This window comes from Eucyclogobius newberryi, unplaced genomic scaffold (genome assembly GCF_026437365.1).
Source record: "Eucyclogobius newberryi isolate DKJ021-1_F unplaced genomic scaffold, fEucNew1.0.hap1 SCAF_14, whole genome shotgun sequence".
Taxonomy (NCBI): Eukaryota; Metazoa; Chordata; class Actinopteri; order Gobiiformes; family Gobiidae; genus Eucyclogobius; species Eucyclogobius newberryi.
In genome coordinates, this window is record NW_027315768.1 from 36,950,632 (window position 1) to 36,967,024 (window position 16,393).

The following is a 16,393-nucleotide window of genomic DNA, read 5'->3' on the forward strand; positions in this document are numbered from 1 at the left end:
AACTAGGACTAAACTAGGACTAAACTAGGACTAAACTAGGACTAAACTACGGCTGCAGAATGTTGAAAAAACAGCAATTTAATTGTGATTAGATTTAGATTTTTAATGTTTAAAAAGTATGAATTTTCACAGGGCACTTTGTGAACTTTAAAGACTCCCATTATGTTTGGAGACGCCGCAGACGTCGCAGACGCCGCAGACGTTGCAGCGTCTCCAGACGCCGCAGACGCCGCAGACGCCGCAGACGTCGCAGACGTCGCAGACGCCGCAGACGTCGCAGACGCCGCAGACGACGCAGACGTCGCAGACGTCGCAGACGCCGCAGACGTTGCAGCGTCTCCAGACGCCGCAGACGTTGCAGCGTCTCCAGACGCCGCAGACGCCGCAGACGTCGCAGACGTCGCAGACGCCGCAGACGCCGCAGACGTTGCAGCGTCTCCAGACGCCGCAGACGCCGCAGACGCCGCAGACGTCGCAGACGTCGCAGACGCCGCAGACGCCGCAGACGTCGCAGACGTCGCAGACGCCGCAGACGCCGCAGACGTCGCAGACGCCGCAGACGTTGCAGCGTCTCCAGACGTCGCTCTGGCGGCGGCGCCTCATTTGAAGGTGATGAGGTACTCTGGGTAGGCGTGGCTGTCGTGGAAGATGATGAACATGGTGGGCCGGGCGGTGTTGTCCACCACGCTGTCGTACTTCTCGATGGAGCCGGTCTTCTTCAGCGGAGGCTCGATCATGTCGGACGTCCCGGTGGTGAAGTCTCCGGTCAGGACGGAGCACAGGTACATGAACTTCTCTCCTGAGACGCTGGGACGCGAGTACGTGTCACCGCTGGAGTACTGGGCGCTCACCGCAAAGTAGGTCCCTTTGCCAAAGGCCGTGGCTGTGGAGCAGAGCAGAGAGCATCATGGGACAGTACACACTCACCTGACAAATACTACTACGACACAGTAGCTCGGGGTCATCTTTACTTAAAGTACTCAAGTATATGCTGTATGATCAAAAGTACTTTTTACAAGTCATTTTCAAGACAAGATACAAATAGTGTTTGTGTTTCCTGTTCAGTCCAGCTTTAAAGTAGTAAACTTTATGTAAATGATTAGATCAAAGACATATTTGGACATAAAAGGAACATTGGATAAAGGAACATTTTGTATATTTACTATTTCCACAACAAAAGTCAGAATAATCCAACTGTGAGTTTAGAAGCTCCGGTATGTATCCTACTCTGTGTAAGCCCCGCCCTCGGGGAGGAGCCTCCTGATAATAGCCCCTCCCGTTTATCGATGCGTTTGCAACGTTTTAAGTTTCACCTGAAATGAAACGGTCGAATAAACATCACAGTTATATCTGAGTGAGAATGACTTTTACAGGTTGAAACGGTGTTGACACTTGTGCCTAGGCCACGGACTTCCTGTTTAAATAAAGAATGACTTCCTGTTTAAATAAAGAATGACTTCCTGTTTAAATAATGACTTCCGGTTTAAATAAATAATGACTTCCTGTTTAAATAATGACTTCCTGTTTAAATAAAGAATGACTTCCTGTTTAAATAAAGAATGACTTCCTGTTTAAATAAAGAATGACTTCCTGTTTAAATAAAGAATGACTTCCTGTTTAAATAATGACTTCCTGTTTAAATAAAGAATGACTTCCTGTTTAAATAAAGAATGACTTCCTGTTTAAATAAAGAATGACTTCTTGTTTAAATAAAGAATGACTTCCTGTTTAAATAAAGAATGACTTCCTGTTTAAATAAAGAATGACTTCCTGTTTAAATAAAGAATGACTTCCTGTTTAAATAAAGAATGACTTCCTGTTTAAATAAAGAATGACTTCCTGTTTAAATAAAGAATGACTTCCTGTTTAAATAATGACTTCCTGTTTAAATAAAGAATGACTTCCTGTTTAAATAAAGAATGACTTCCTGTTTAAATAAAGAATGACTTCCTGTTTAAATAAAGAAGGACTTCCTGTTTAAATAAAGAATGACTTCTTGTTTAAATAAAGAATGACTTCCTGTTTAAATAAAGAATGACTTCCTGTTTAAATAAAGAATGACTTCCTGTTTAAATAAAGAATGACTTTCTGTGTAAATAAAGAATGACTTCCTGTTTAAATAAAGAATGACTTCCTGTTTAAATAAAGAATGACTTCCTGTTTAAATAAAGAATGACTTCCTGTTTAAATAAAGAATGACTTCCTGCTTAAATAAATAATGACTTCCTGTTTAAATAAAGAATGACTTCCTGCTTAAATAAAGAATGACTTCCTGTTTAAATAAAGAATGACTTCCTGTTTAAATAAAGAATGACTTCCTGTTTAAATAAAGAATGACTTCCTGTTTAAATAAAGAATGACTTCCTGTTTAAATAAAGAATGACTTCCTGTTTAAATAAAGAATGACTTCCTGCTTAAATAAAGAATGACTTCCTGTTTAAATAAAGAATGACTTCCTGCTTAAATAAAGTAAGATTTCCTGGTTGAATAAAGTAAGATTTCCTGGTTACTTCCTGGTTACTTCCTGGTTGAATAAAGTAAGACTTCCTGGTTACTTCCTGGTTGAATAAAGTAAGATTTCCTGGTTACTTCCTGGTTACTTCCTGGTTGAATAAAGTAAGATTTCCTGGTTACTTCCTGGTTACTTCCTGGTTGAATAAAGTAAGATTTCCTGGTTACTTCCTGGTTGAATAAAGTAAGATTTCCTGGTTACTTCCTGGTTGAATAAAGTAAGATTTCCTGGTTACTTCCTGGTTGAATAAAGTAAGATTTCCTGGTTACTTCCTGGTTGAATAAAGTAAGATTTCCTGGTTACTTCCTGGTTGAATAAAGTAAGACTTCCTGGTGACTTCCTGCTGGCTCGTACCGTTCTTGCCGGCGTAGCTGCGGTTGAAGCCGTGCTCGTTGATGAAGGCCACGGTGTCGTGACTCGTGCCGTGGAAAAGACGCTTCTCGTTGTTTCCGTGTCCGTTTTTCTGATCCATCGCTCGTCTTTTAATCTGTAAACTCTGCCACAAGACCGGGTTCTGGACCCGCTGGATCTGAGAGGACAAGAGAGCAGGACTTAGACCGGACAAGGACAAGAGACAAGAGACCAGGACTTAGACCGGACAAGGACAAGAGACAAGAGACAAGAGACAAGAGACCAGGACTTAGACCGGACAAGGACAAGAGACAAGATACCAGGACTTAGACCGGACAAGGACAAGAGACAAGAGACAAGAGACAAGAGACCAGGACTTAGACCGGACAAGAGACCAGAGACAAGAGACAAGAGACCAGGACTTAGACCGGACAAGGACAAGAGACAAGAGACAGGAGACAGGGGACACGAGACCGGAGACAGGGGACAGGAGACCAGAGACAAGAGACAAGAGACCAGGACTTAGACAGGAGACAGGAGACAGGAGACAAGAGACAAGAGACAAGAGACAAGAGACAAGAGACCAGGACTTAGACCGGACAAGAGACAGGAGACAGGAGACAGGAGACAGGAGACAAGAGACCAGGACTTAGACAAGAGACAAGAGACCAGGACTTAGACAGGAGACAAGAGACAGGAGACAGGAGACAGGAGACAGGAGACAGGAGACAAGAGACAAGAGACAAGAGACAAGAGACAAGAGACCAGGACTTAGACCGGACAAGGACAAGAGACAAGAGACAGGAGACAGGAGACAGGAGACAGGAGACAAGAGACAAGAGACAAGAGACAGGAGACAGGAGACAGGAGACAGGAGACAGGAGACAAGGGACAGGGGACAGGAGATCAGAGACCGGAAACAGGGGACAGGAGACCAGAGACCAGAGACAAGAGACCAGGACTTAGACAGGAGACAAGAGACAGGAGACAAGAGACAAGAGACCAGAGACAAGAGACCAGGACTTAGACCGGACAAGGACAAGAGACAGGGGACACGAGACCGGAGACAGGGGACAGGAGACCAGAGACCAGAGACAAGAGACCAGGACTTAGACAGGAGACAAGAGACAGGAGACAAGAGACAAGAGACCAGAGACCAGAGACAAGAGACCAGAGACCAGGACTTAGACCGGACAAGGACAAGAGACAAGAGACAGGAGACAAGAGACCAGAGATCAGAGACAAGAGACCAGGACTTAGACAGGAGACAAGAGACAGGAGACAGGAGACAGGAGACAGGAGACAGGAGACAGGAGACAAGAGACAAGAGACAAGAGACAAGAGACAAGAGACAAGAGACCAGGACTCACCTTGGTGATGTTCTTGTTGCATGAAGCCTTGAACAGTTGCTCCACAGCGGTGAACTCGGGGCTCCCGGGGGCCACAGTGAGGACTTTAGTGGAGCTGGTGTCCATGGCCTCCCAGGACTCAGGCAGGTCTACGGAGGTCCACCCCAAACCCCTTATATTTAATATGTGGACGTTCACCACAGACCAGCAAAAGAACGACTAAGATCCTGACATCTTACAGACACTATTCAGTGTTTGTCTCCCGGTTCCCCTCGGTTCCCCCCCGGTTCCCCTCGGTCCCCCCCGGTTCCCCTCCGGTTCCCCCCCTCGGTCCCCCCGGTCCCGGTTCCCCCCCGGTTCCCCCCCCCGGTCCCCCCGGTTCCCCTCGGTTCCCCCCCGGTTCCCCTCGGTCCCCCCCGGTTCCCCTCCGGTTCCCCCCCTCGGTCCCCCCGGTCCCGGTTCCCCCCCGGTTCCCCCCCCCGGTCCCCCCCGGTTCCCCCCCGGTCCCGGTTCCCCTCGGTTCCCCCCAGTCCCCCCCCGGTCCCCTCGGTTCCCCCCAGCCCCCCCCCCGGTCCCCCTCGGTCCCCCCCTGTCCCGGTTCCCCTCGGTTCCCCCCAGTCCCCCCCCGGTCCCCTCGGTCCCCCTCGGTTCCCCCCAGTCCCCCCCCCGGTCCCCTTGGTCCCCCTCGGTTCCCCCCCGGTCCCGGTCCCCCTCGGTCCCCCCCGGTTCCCCCCCCGGTCCCGGTTCCCCTCGGTCCCCCCCGGTCCCCCCCCCTCGGTCCTCTCGGTCCCCCTCGGTTCCCCCCGGTCCCCTCGGTTCCCCCCGGTCCCCCCCCCGGTCCCCCTCGGTCCCCCCCTGTCCCGGTTCCCCTCGGTTCCCCCCAGTCCCCCCCCGGTCCCCTCGGTCCCCCTCGGTTCCCCCCAGTCCCCCCCCCGGTCCCCTTGGTCCCCCTCGGTTCCCCCCCGGTCCCGGTCCCCCTCGGTCCCCCCCGGTTCCCCCCCCGGTCCCGGTTCCCCTCGGTCCCCCCCGGTCCCCCCCCCTCGGTCCTCTCGGTCCCCCTCGGTTCCCCCCGGTCCCCCCCCCCGTTCCTCTCGGTCCCCCCCGGTCCCGGTTCCCCTCGGTCCCCCCCCGGTCCCTCACTCACCGCTCATCTTGTTGACCCTCTGGATCTTCAGGCTCTGACCGTCCTTGCAGGCGGCCGGTCCTTTGGGCAGTTTCACGTTGACCTCTTGACCGTTGAGCTTGACCTTGACCTCCTTCTCCCGGCGCTCCAGAGCCTGCTCCAGCTCGTAGCTCGTCTTCTGGTTGAAGGGGTGGAAGTGGTGCCCGGGCGGGGCGTACTGCCACTCCACCACCGCGCTCAGAAGCTCCGCCTTCTGGCTCAGCTCCGCCTCCTGCCGCAGCGCCTTCAGCATCTGGTGGATCTGGTTGGACGCGTCCAGCACGTCTTTGGTCAGGCCGTCCACGTGGACACTTCCCACGCCGTTCTTGACCTCCACGCGGATGCCCACCTCCATGTCCCTCTGGATGTCCTCCAGCCGCTGCTTGTCCTCCGGGCGGAGGCTGGGGACGCTCTCGTCTTTGATGGAGCTGCTGTGGAGACTTTTGGACAGGATGGAGTGGATTCTCTGCTTGGCCAGGTTGATCTGGGACACGGACGCTCCACAGATGTGGAAGAGGACGGGCGTGGCCTTCAGAGCGTCCAGCACAAAGTCTCCGCTCGTCTGTGTCTTCTCTGGAGACGACGGGACGAAGAACGCTGAAGACCAAAGACCTTCACATGTTAATGTTTCAGGCAAAAAACAGACTAAACCAGGACTAAACCAGGTCTAAACCAGGTCTAAACCAGGTCTAAACCAGGTCTAAACCAGGACTAAACCAGGACTAAACCAGGTCTAAACCAGGTCTAAACCAGGACTAAACCAGGACTAAACCAGGACTAAACCAGGACTAAACCAGGTCTAAACCAGGACTAAACCAGGACTAAACCAGGTCTAAACCGGGTCTAAACCAGGACTAAACCAGGTCTAAACCAGGACTAAACCAGGACTAAACCAGGTCTAAACCAGGACTAAACCAGGACTAAACCAGGACTAAACCAGGTCTAAACCAGGACTAAACCAGGACTAAACCAGGTCTAAACCAGGACTAAACCAGGACTAAACCAGGTCTAAACCAGGTCTAAACCAGGACTAAACCAGGACTAAACCAGGACTAAACCAGGACTAAACCAGGTCTAAACCAGGACTAAACCAGGACTAAACCAGGTCTAAACCGGGTCTAAACCAGGACTAAACCAGGTCTAAACCAGGACTAAACCAGGACTAAACCAGGTCTAAACCAGGACTAAACCAGGACTAAACCAGGACTAAACCAGGTCTAAACCAGGACTAAACCAGGACTAAACCAGGTCTAAACCAGGTCTAAACCAGGACTAAACCAGGTCTAAACCAGGACTAAACTAGGACTAAACCAGGTCTAAACTAGGTCTAAACCAGGACTAAACCAGGACTAAACCAGGTCTAAATCAGGTCTAAACCAGGACTAAACCAGGTCTAAACCAGGACTAAACCAGGTCTAAACCAGGTCTAAACCAGGTCTAAACCAGGACTAAACCAGGACTAAACCAGGACTAAACCAGGTCTAAACCAGGTCTAAACCAGGTCTAAACCAGGACTAAACCAGGTCTAAACCAGGACTAAACCAGGACTAAACCAGGTCTAAACCAGGACTAAACCAGGACTAAACCAGGTCTAAACCAGGACTAAACCAGGACTAAACCAGGACTAAACCAGGTCTAAACCAGGACTAAACCAGGACTAAACCAGGTCTAAACCAGGTCTAAACCAGGTCTAAACCAGGACTAAACCAGGTCTAAACCAGGACTAAACCAGGACTAAACCAGGACTAAACCAGGTCTAAACCAGGTCTAAACCAGGACTAAACCAGGTCTAAACCAGGACTAAACCAGGTCTAAACCAGGACTAAACCAGGTCTAAACCAGGTCTAAACCAGGTCTAAACCAGGACTAAACCAGGACTAAACCAGGTCTAAACCAGGACTAAACCAGGTCTAAACCAGGACTAAACCAGGACTAAACCAAAGAGCAAATATAAACCAGAATGTTCTTGTGCCAGAATGATTTAAAGAAAAGGGAAACACAAACATGCCATAAAGTGATAATATACAGATTTTTAAAGTCCTAAAAGAGTCAAACTTACACTTGATCTTTGAGGCCAACGTCCCGATCACGCCGCTCTCCTTCTCCTTCTCCTTCTCCTTCTTCTTCTGGTCGGAGGCGGAGCGCTCTTGCAGACTGTCGTGGAAGTCTTTGAGCATCTGCGGCTGAAAGATCACGATCCTCACGCTCTTCAGACTGTTGGGGTTTTTACTGAGCACGTCGATCACCGCGTCCAGCATGGCGTCCGCCACGCTCCTCGCCTGCACGTTCCCCTGACCTGGAGGCACGGTCACATGGTCAGACACATGGTCAGAGGAGCAGTGGACACACGGGGGGCGTGTCAGAGGGGCGTGTCAGAGGGGCGTGTCAGAGGAGCAGTAGACCTACAGCGGGGGCGTGTCAGATGCCCTACCTGTGCCGATGGCGGGCAGGGCCACCGAGCTGAGGGAGTGCTTGATGCAGGTGAGCAGAGCGTCTCGGACTGAGGCTGAGATCTTGGCGGGGTCGGTCTGTCCCACCACGTGAAGGATCTTCTTACACCTGAGGGCCCCGGGCTGCGTCAGGACCCACCCACTGTGAGGCTGGGCTCCTGAGAACACACGTCATGACCATCGCACCAGAGCGTTTATGACAAACCAGAAGTGATTTAGTCCAGAAGCAGTGAAGTACTAATGTCTGTACAAGGTCCTGGTTTAGTCCTGGTTTAGTCCTGGTTTAGACCTGGTTTAGTCCTGGTTTAGTCCTGGTTTAGTCCTGGTTTAGTCCTGGTTTAGTCCTGGTTTAGTCCTGGTTTAGACCTGGTTTAGTCCTGGTTTAGTCCTGGTTTAGTCCTGGTTTAGTCCTGGTTTAGACCTGGTTTAGTCCTGGTTTAGTCCTGGTTTAGACCTGGTTTAGTCCTGGTTTAGTCCTGGTTTAGACCTGGTTTAGTCCTGGTTTAGACCTGGTTTAGTCCTGGTTTAGTCCTGGTTTAGACCTGGTTTAGTCCTAGTTTAGACCTGGTTTAGACCTGGTTTAGACCTGGTTTAGTCCTGGTTTAGTCCTGGTTTAGTCCTGGTTTAGACCTGGTTTAGACCTGGTTTAGTCCTAGTTTAGACCTGGTTTAGACCTGGTTTAGACCTGGTTTAGTCCTGGTTTAGTCCTGGTTTAGTCCTGGTTTAGTCCTGGTTTAGTCCTGGTTTAGACCTGGTTTAGACCTGGTTTAGTCCTGGTTTAGACCTGGTTTAGACCTGGTTTAGTCCTGGTTTAGTCCTGGTTTAGACCTGGTTTAGACCTGGTTTAGTCCTGGTTTAGTCCTGGTTTAGTCCTGGTTTAGTCCTGGTTTAGTCCTGGTTTAGACCTGGTTTAGTCCTGGTTTAGACCTGGTTTAGACCTGGTTTAGACCTGGTTTAGTCCTGGTTTAGACCTGGTTTAGTCCTAAACCAGGACGGAAATGGGGTTCCCGGGGGCCTCGGCCCTCGGGCCCCGGCGTGTCCTAGTGCTGGTGCTTCTTACCCAGAGTCCCACACTCGGTCTCCACGGCAGGTCCAGCGGCGTCCAGAATGGCCCTGGACACTCCTGGACACACACAGCTTCAGAACACGTGTGGTGGTCAGGACTCAACACAACACTCACTCACCTGATCTGAGAGAGAAGCTGTCATTGGACGAGTTCACGATGACATCAGTGGTTTCTTTGGTGATGTCACCGGTGACGACCTGCACAGAGACTCCGCCCAGTTTGGCCTCGTGCATCGAAGACGAGGACTTGACTTTAGAGAAGGGCCCTAAGGGAGGGGACGAGGTCAGCCAAGGAAACCACCGTGACACCGTTCTGCAGCGTACCTCCAGAGGGCGTGGCTTTAGAAGGACCGCCTCCTGCTGCGGCTTTAGAAGGACCGCCTCCTGCTGCGGCTATAGAAGGACCGCCTCCTGCTGCGGCTATAGAAGGACCGCCTCCTGCTTTAGGAAACTTCTTTTGAAACTCATCACTGAAAACCTGAGAGAGGAATCAACACTTTAAAATCACAAGCTCCTCCCCCCTGAGAGAGGAGGACCTCACAGAAGGACAGGGGGGCCTCACAGAAGGACAGGGGGGGCCTCACAGAAGGACAGGGGGGGCCTCACAGAAGGACAGGGGGCCTCACAGAAGGACAGGAGGACCTCACAGAAGGACAGGGGGCCTCACAGAAGGACAGGGGGCCTCACAGAAGGACAGGGGGCCTCACAGAAGGAGAGGGGGGCCTCACAGAAGGACAGGGGGCCTCACTGAAGGACAGGGGGCCTCACAGAAGGACAGGGGGCCTCACAGAAGGACAGGAGGACCTCACAGAAGGACCTCACAGAAGGACAGGGGGCCTCACAGAAGGACAGGAGGACCTCACAGAAGGACAGGGGGCCTCACAGAAGGACAGGGGGGCCTCACAGAAGGACAGGGGGCCTCACAGAAGGACAGGGGGGCCTCACAGAAGGACAGGGGGCCTCACAGAAGGACAGGGGGCCTCACAGAAGGACAGGGGGGCCTCACAGAAGGACAGGGGGGCCTCACAGAATGACAGGGGGGCCTCACAGAAGGACAGGGGGCCTCACAGAAGGACAGTGGGCCTCACAGAAGGACAGGGGGCCTCACAGAAGGACAGGGGGGCCTCACAGAAGGACAGGGGGCCTCACAGAAGGACAGGAGTACCTCACAGAAGGACAGGGGGCCTCACAGAAGGACAGGGGGCCTCACAGAAGGACAGGGGGCCTCACAGAAGACAGGGGGCCTCACAGAAGGACAGGAGGACCTCACAGAAGGACAGGGGGCCTCACAGAAGGACAGGAGGACCTCACAGAAGGACAGGGGGCCTCACAGAAGGACAGGGGGGCCTCACAGAAGACAGGGGGCCTCACAGAAGGACAGGGGGGCCTCACAGAAGGACAGGGGGCCTCACAGAAGGACAGGAGTACCTCACAGAAGGACAGGGGGCCTCACAGAAGGACAGGAGGACCTCACAGAAGGACAGGGGGCCTCACAGAAGGACAGGGGGGCCTCACAGAAGGACAGGGGGCCTCACAGAAGGACAGGGGGGCCTCACAGAAGGACAGGAGGACCTCACAGAAGGACAGGGGGCCTCACAGAAGGACAGGGGGGCCTCACAGAATGACAGGGGGGCCTCACAGAAGGACAGGGGGCCTCACAGAAGGACAGTGGGCCTCACAGAAGGACAGGGGGCCTCACAGAAGGACAGGGGGGCCTCACAGAAGGACAGGGGGCCTCACAGAAGGACAGGAGTACCTCACAGAAGGACAGGGGGCCTCACAGAAGGACAGGGGGCCTCACAGAAGACAGGGGGCCTCACAGAAGGACAGGAGGACCTCACAGAAGGACAGGGGGCCTCACAGAAGGACAGGGGGCCTCACAGAAGGACAGGAGGGCCTCACAGAAGGACAGGGGGCCTCACAGAAGGACAGGGGGCCTCACAGAAGGACAGGGGGGCCTCACAGAAGGACAGGGGGCCTCACAGAAGGACAGGGGGGCCTCACAGAAGGACAGGGGGGCCTCACAGAAGGACAGGGGGCCTCACAGAAGGACAGGGGGGCCTCACAGAATGACAGGGGGGCCTCAGAGAAGGACAGGGGGCCTCACAGAAGGACAGTGGGCCTCACAGAAGGACAGGGGGCCTCACAGAAGGACAGGGGGGCCTCACAGAAGGACAGGGGGCCTCACAGAAGGACAGGAGTACCTCACAGAAGGACAGGGGGCCTCACAGAAGGACAGGGGGCCTCACAGAAGGACAGGGGGCCTCACAGAAGACAGGGGGCCTCACAGAAGGACAGGAGGACCTCACAGAAGGACAGGGGGCCTCACAGAAGGACAGGAGGACCTCACAGAAGGACAGGAGGACCTCACAGAAGGACAGGGGGGCCTCACAGAAGGACAGGGGGCCTCACAGAAGGACAGGAGTACCTCACAGAAGGACAGGGGGCCTCACAGAAGGACAGGAGGACCTCACAGAAGGACAGGAGGACCTCACAGAAGGACAGGAGGACCTCACAGAAGGACAGGGGGCCTCACAGAAGGACAGGGGGCCTCACAGAAGGACAGTGGGCCTCACAGAAGGACAGGGGGGCCTCACAGAAGGACAGGAGGACCTCACAGAAGGACAGGAGGACCTCACAGAAGGACAGGGGGCCTCACAGAAGGACAGGGGGCCTCACAGAAGGACAGGAGTACCTCACAGAAGGACAGGGGGCCTCACAGAAGGACAGGAGGACCTCACAGAAGGACAGGAGGACCTCACAGAAGGACAGGAGGACCTCACAGAAGGACAGGAGGACCTCACAGAAGGACAGGGGGCCTCACAGAAGGACAGGGGGCCTCACAGAAGGACAGGGGGCCTCACAGAAGGACAGGGGGCCTCACAGAAGGACAGGGGGCCTCACCTGGATGGTGTTGGCGTCTCCTGGGAACAGCACCACTTGGACCCTCTTCAGGCTCCGGGGCCTCGTGCTGCTGGCCTCCAGGATCCTCTCCATGAGCAGAGAGAAGACCAGATCTTTGGGGAAGCCCAGGTTTCCCGTCCCCATCGCGGAGAAGGAGATGGAGGACATGCCCAGGTCCTCCGCTGTGGACAGGCAGTCCTTAAAGAGGCCCCTGAGGACCTGCAGCACAGGACATCAGGAGTCAAACATCTCAGAGCTCAGCACATCTGACACAAGTTTGACTCTTATGTGAACGAAGCTTCAGGGTTTGAGCTGAGGAGCCAGGTGATGTTCTAGAAGCAGGTCTGAGGTCAGTTCATAACGTGTTGCCGTGGCGACCGTCATGGTGTATTTTATGTGTTCATCAAATTGTACCGCTCTATTTCAGGTTCCATTCCATTTTTCGTTTCCTTATTTGATGACGGCCCCTAAGTACTTTGTCTCTGCTGCAGCTGCACATTCGGAGCGTGTGATTGGCTGAGCCCAAAATACACATCTGTTCTAAACGAGGTCGTGTCACGTGACACTGAATATTTATGTAAATGACTTTAGTGTTTAGAGTTATTGACCTGTGGCTCCTCCCACTTTCAGACTCCATCTGAGACCGCAGCGGGACATGTCCACACAGCGTCCTACGAGTGACATGTCCACACAGCGTCCTACGTGTGTCATGTCCACACAGCGTCCTACGTGTGTCATGTCCACACAGCGTCCTACGTGTGTCATGTCCACACAGCGTCCTACGAGTGACATGTCCACACAGCGTCCTACGTGTGACATGTCCACACAGCGTCCTACGTGTGTCATGTCCACACAGCGTCCTACGTGTGACATGTCCACACAGCGTCCTACGTGTGTCATGTCCACACAGCGTCCTACGTGTGTCATGTCCACACAGCGTCCTACGTGTGACATGTCCACACAGCGTCCTACGTGTGTCATGTCCACACAGCGTCCTACGTGTGACATGTCCACACAGCGTCCTACGTGTGTCATGTCCACACAGCGTCCTACGTGTGACATGTCCACACAGCGTCCTACGAGTGTCATGTCCACACAGCGTCCTACACGTGACATGTCCACACAGCGTCCTACGTGTGTCATGTCCACACAGCGTCCTACGTGTGTCATGTCCACACAGCGTCCTACGTGTGTCATGTCCACACAGCGTCCTACGTGTGACATGTCCACACAGCGTCCTACGTGTGTCATGTCCACACAGCGTCCTACGTGTGACATGTCCACACAGCGTCCTACGAGTGACATGTCCACACAGCGTCCTACACGTGTCATGTCCGCACAGCGTCCTACACGTGTCATGTCCGCACAGCGTCCTACACGTGACATGTCCGCACAGCGTCCTACGTGTGTCATGTCCACACAGCGTCCTACGTGTGTCATGTCCACACAGCGTCCTACGTGTGACATGTCCACACAGCGTCCTACGTGTGTCATGTCCACACAGCGTCCTACGTGTGACATGTCCACACAGCGTCCTACGTGTGACATGTCCACACAGCGTCCTACGTGTGACATGTCCACACAGCGTCCTACGTGTGACATGTCCACACAGCGTCCTACACGTGTCATGTCCACACAGCGTCCTACACGTGTAATGTCCACACAGCGTCCTACGTGTGACATGTTCACACAGCGTCCTACGTGTGACATGTCCACACAGCGTCCTACACGTGTCATGTCCACACAGCGTCCTACGTGTGACATGTCCACACAGCGTCCTACGTGTGTCATGTCCACACAGCGTCCTACGTGTGTCATGTCCACACAGCGTCCTACGTGTGACATGTCCACACAGCGTCCTACACGTGTCATGTCCACACAGCGTCCTACGTGTGACATGTCCACACAGCGTCCTACGTGTGACATGTCCACACAGCATCCTACGTGTGTCATGTCCACACAGCGTCCTACGTGTGACATGTCCACACAGCGTCCTACACGTGTCATGTCCACACAGCGTCCTACACGTGTCATGTCCACACAGCGTCCTACACGTGACATGTCCACACAGCGTCCTACGTGTGTCATGTCCACACAGCGTCCTACGTGTGACATGTCCACACAGCGTCCTACACGTGTCATGTCCACACAGCGTCCTACGTGTGACATGTCCACACAGCGTCCTACGTGTGTCATGTACACACAGCGTCCTACGTGTGACATGTCCACACAGCGTCCTACACGTGTCATGTCCACACAGCGTCCTACACGTGTCATGTCCACACAGCGTCCTACGTGTGACATGTCCACACAGCATCCTACGTGTGTCATGTCCACACAGCGTCCTACGTGTGACATGTCCACACAGCGTCCTACACGTGTCATGTCCACACAGCGTCCTACACGTGTCATGTCCACACAGCGTCCTACGTGTGTCATGTCCACACAGCGTCCTACACGTGTCATGTCCACACAGCGTCCTACGTGTGACATGTCCACACAGCGTCCTACGTGTGACATGTCCACACAGCATCCTACGTGTGTCATATCCACACAGCGTCCTACGTGTGACATGTCCACACGGCGTCCTACGTGTGACATGTCCACACAGCGTCCTACACGTGTCATGTCCACACAGCGTCCTACGTGTGACATGTCCTCACAGCGTCCTACGTGTGTCATGTCCACACAGCGTCCTACGTGTGACATGTCCACACAGCGTCCTACACGTGTCATGTCCACACAGCGTCCTACACGTGTCATGTCCACACAGCGTCCTACACGTGACATGTCCACACAGCGTCCTACGTGTGTCATGTCCACACAGCGTCCTACGTGTGACATGTCCACACAGCGTCCTACACGTGTCATGTCCACACAGCGTCCTACGTGTGACATGTCCACACAGCGTCCTACGTGTGTCATGTACACACAGCGTCCTACGTGTGACATGTCCACACAGCGTCCTACACGTGTCATGTCCACACAGCGTCCTACACGTGTCATGTCCACACAGCGTCCTACGTGTGACATGTCCACACAGCATCCTACGTGTGTCATGTCCACACAGGAGGACTCCTCCTCACCTCCTGCTCCTCCTCACCTCCTGCTCCTCCTCACCTCCTGCTCCTCCTTACCTCCTGCTCCTCCTCACCTTCTCCGCGGGGCCCTGTCCCTTGTCGTAGTGAGGGGCCACAGCGTGAAAGACCTTCTGACAGCTCAGGTTTCCTCCATCGGTGACGATCAGCTGACCCACCGCAGCCTGGCTCTGATTGGCCTGGACCAGGGTCTGGAGGGCGGGGCCGGCTGCGGACAAGATCGCCATGGAGACCGCGCCCTGGGACAAGACCAGGGCCTGGGTCACTGTGTTCACGATGACGTCCGTCTGAGGAGAGAAGCCAGGACTGAACCAGGACTAAACCAGGACTAAACCAGGTCTAAACCAGGACTAAACCAGGTCTAAACCAGGACTAAACCAGGACTAAACCAGGACTAAACCAGGACTAAACCAGGACTAAACCAGGTCTAAACCAGGACAAAACCAGGTCTAAACCAGGTCTAAACCAGGTCTAAACCAGGTCTAAACCAGGACTAAACCAGGACTGAACCAGGACTGAACCAGGACTAAACCAGGACTAAACCAGGACTAAACCAGGACTAAACCAGGACTAAACCAGGACTAAACCAGGACTAAACCAGGTCTAAACCAGGTCTAAACCAGGACTAAACCAGGTCTAAACCAGGTCTAAACCAGGACTAAACCAGGTCTAAACCAGGACTAAACCAGGTCTAAACCAGGACTAAACCAGGACTAAACCAGGTCTAAACCAGGACTAAACCAGGTCTAAACCAGGACTAAACCAGGACTAAACCAGGTCTAAACCAGGACTAAACCAGGACTAAACCAGGACTAAACCAGGACTAAACCAGGACTAAACCAGGTCTAAACCAGGACTAAACCAGGACTAAACTAGGTCTAAACCAGGACTAAACCAGGACAAAACCAGGTCTAAACCAGGACTAAACCAGGACAAAACCAGGTCTAAACCAGGTCTAAACCAGGACTGAACCAGGACTAAACCAGGACTAAACAAGGTCTAAACCAGGACTAAACCAGGTCTAAACCAGGACTAAACCAGGACAAAACCAGGACTAAACCAGGACAAAACCAGGTCTAAACCAGGTCTAAACCAGGTCTAAACCAGGACTAAACCAGGTCTAAACCAGGACTAAACCAGGTCTAAACCAGGACTAAACCAGGTCTAAACCAGGTCTAAACCAGGACTAAACCAGGACTAAACCAGGTCTAAACCAGGACTAGACCAGGTCTAAACCAGGACTAAACCAGGACAAAACCAGGTCTAAACCAGGTCTAAACCAGGACTAAACCAGGTCTAAACCAGGACTGAACCAGGACTAAACCAGGACTAAACCAGGTCTAAACCAGGACTAAACCAGGTCTAAACCAGGACTAAACCAGGACAAAACCAGGTCTAAACCAGGACTAAACCAAGTCTAAACCAGGACTAAACCAGGTCTAAACCAGGTCTAAACCAGGTCTAAACCAGGACTAAACCAGGTCTAAACCAGGTCTAAACCA

The 16,393-nt window shown here is 53.2% G+C and overlaps 1 protein-coding gene across 1 annotated transcript in view; it reads right to left on the bottom strand.

Annotated features, from left to right (window-relative positions):
* Positions 1–586: 586 nt before the first annotated feature.
* Positions 587–16,393, bottom strand: part of LOC140360050 (protein mono-ADP-ribosyltransferase PARP14-like) — a 47,756-nt gene continuing 31,949 nt past the window's right edge. The window contains exons 8-18 of the mRNA XM_072445364.1: positions 14,948–15,178; positions 11,794–12,012; positions 9,295–9,367; positions 9,009–9,155; positions 8,885–8,947; positions 7,806–7,982; positions 7,434–7,670; positions 5,357–5,971; positions 4,234–4,361; positions 2,867–3,041; positions 587–883 (exon numbers count right to left, since the gene is read on the bottom strand). Coding sequence (XP_072301465.1) covers positions 600–883; positions 2,867–3,041; positions 4,234–4,361; positions 5,357–5,971; positions 7,434–7,670; positions 7,806–7,982; positions 8,885–8,947; positions 9,009–9,155; positions 9,295–9,367; positions 11,794–12,012; positions 14,948–15,178 — 2,349 coding nt within the window. The 3' untranslated portion in view covers positions 587–599. The remainder of the gene's footprint in view (positions 884–2,866; positions 3,042–4,233; positions 4,362–5,356; positions 5,972–7,433; positions 7,671–7,805; positions 7,983–8,884; positions 8,948–9,008; positions 9,156–9,294; positions 9,368–11,793; positions 12,013–14,947; positions 15,179–16,393) is intronic.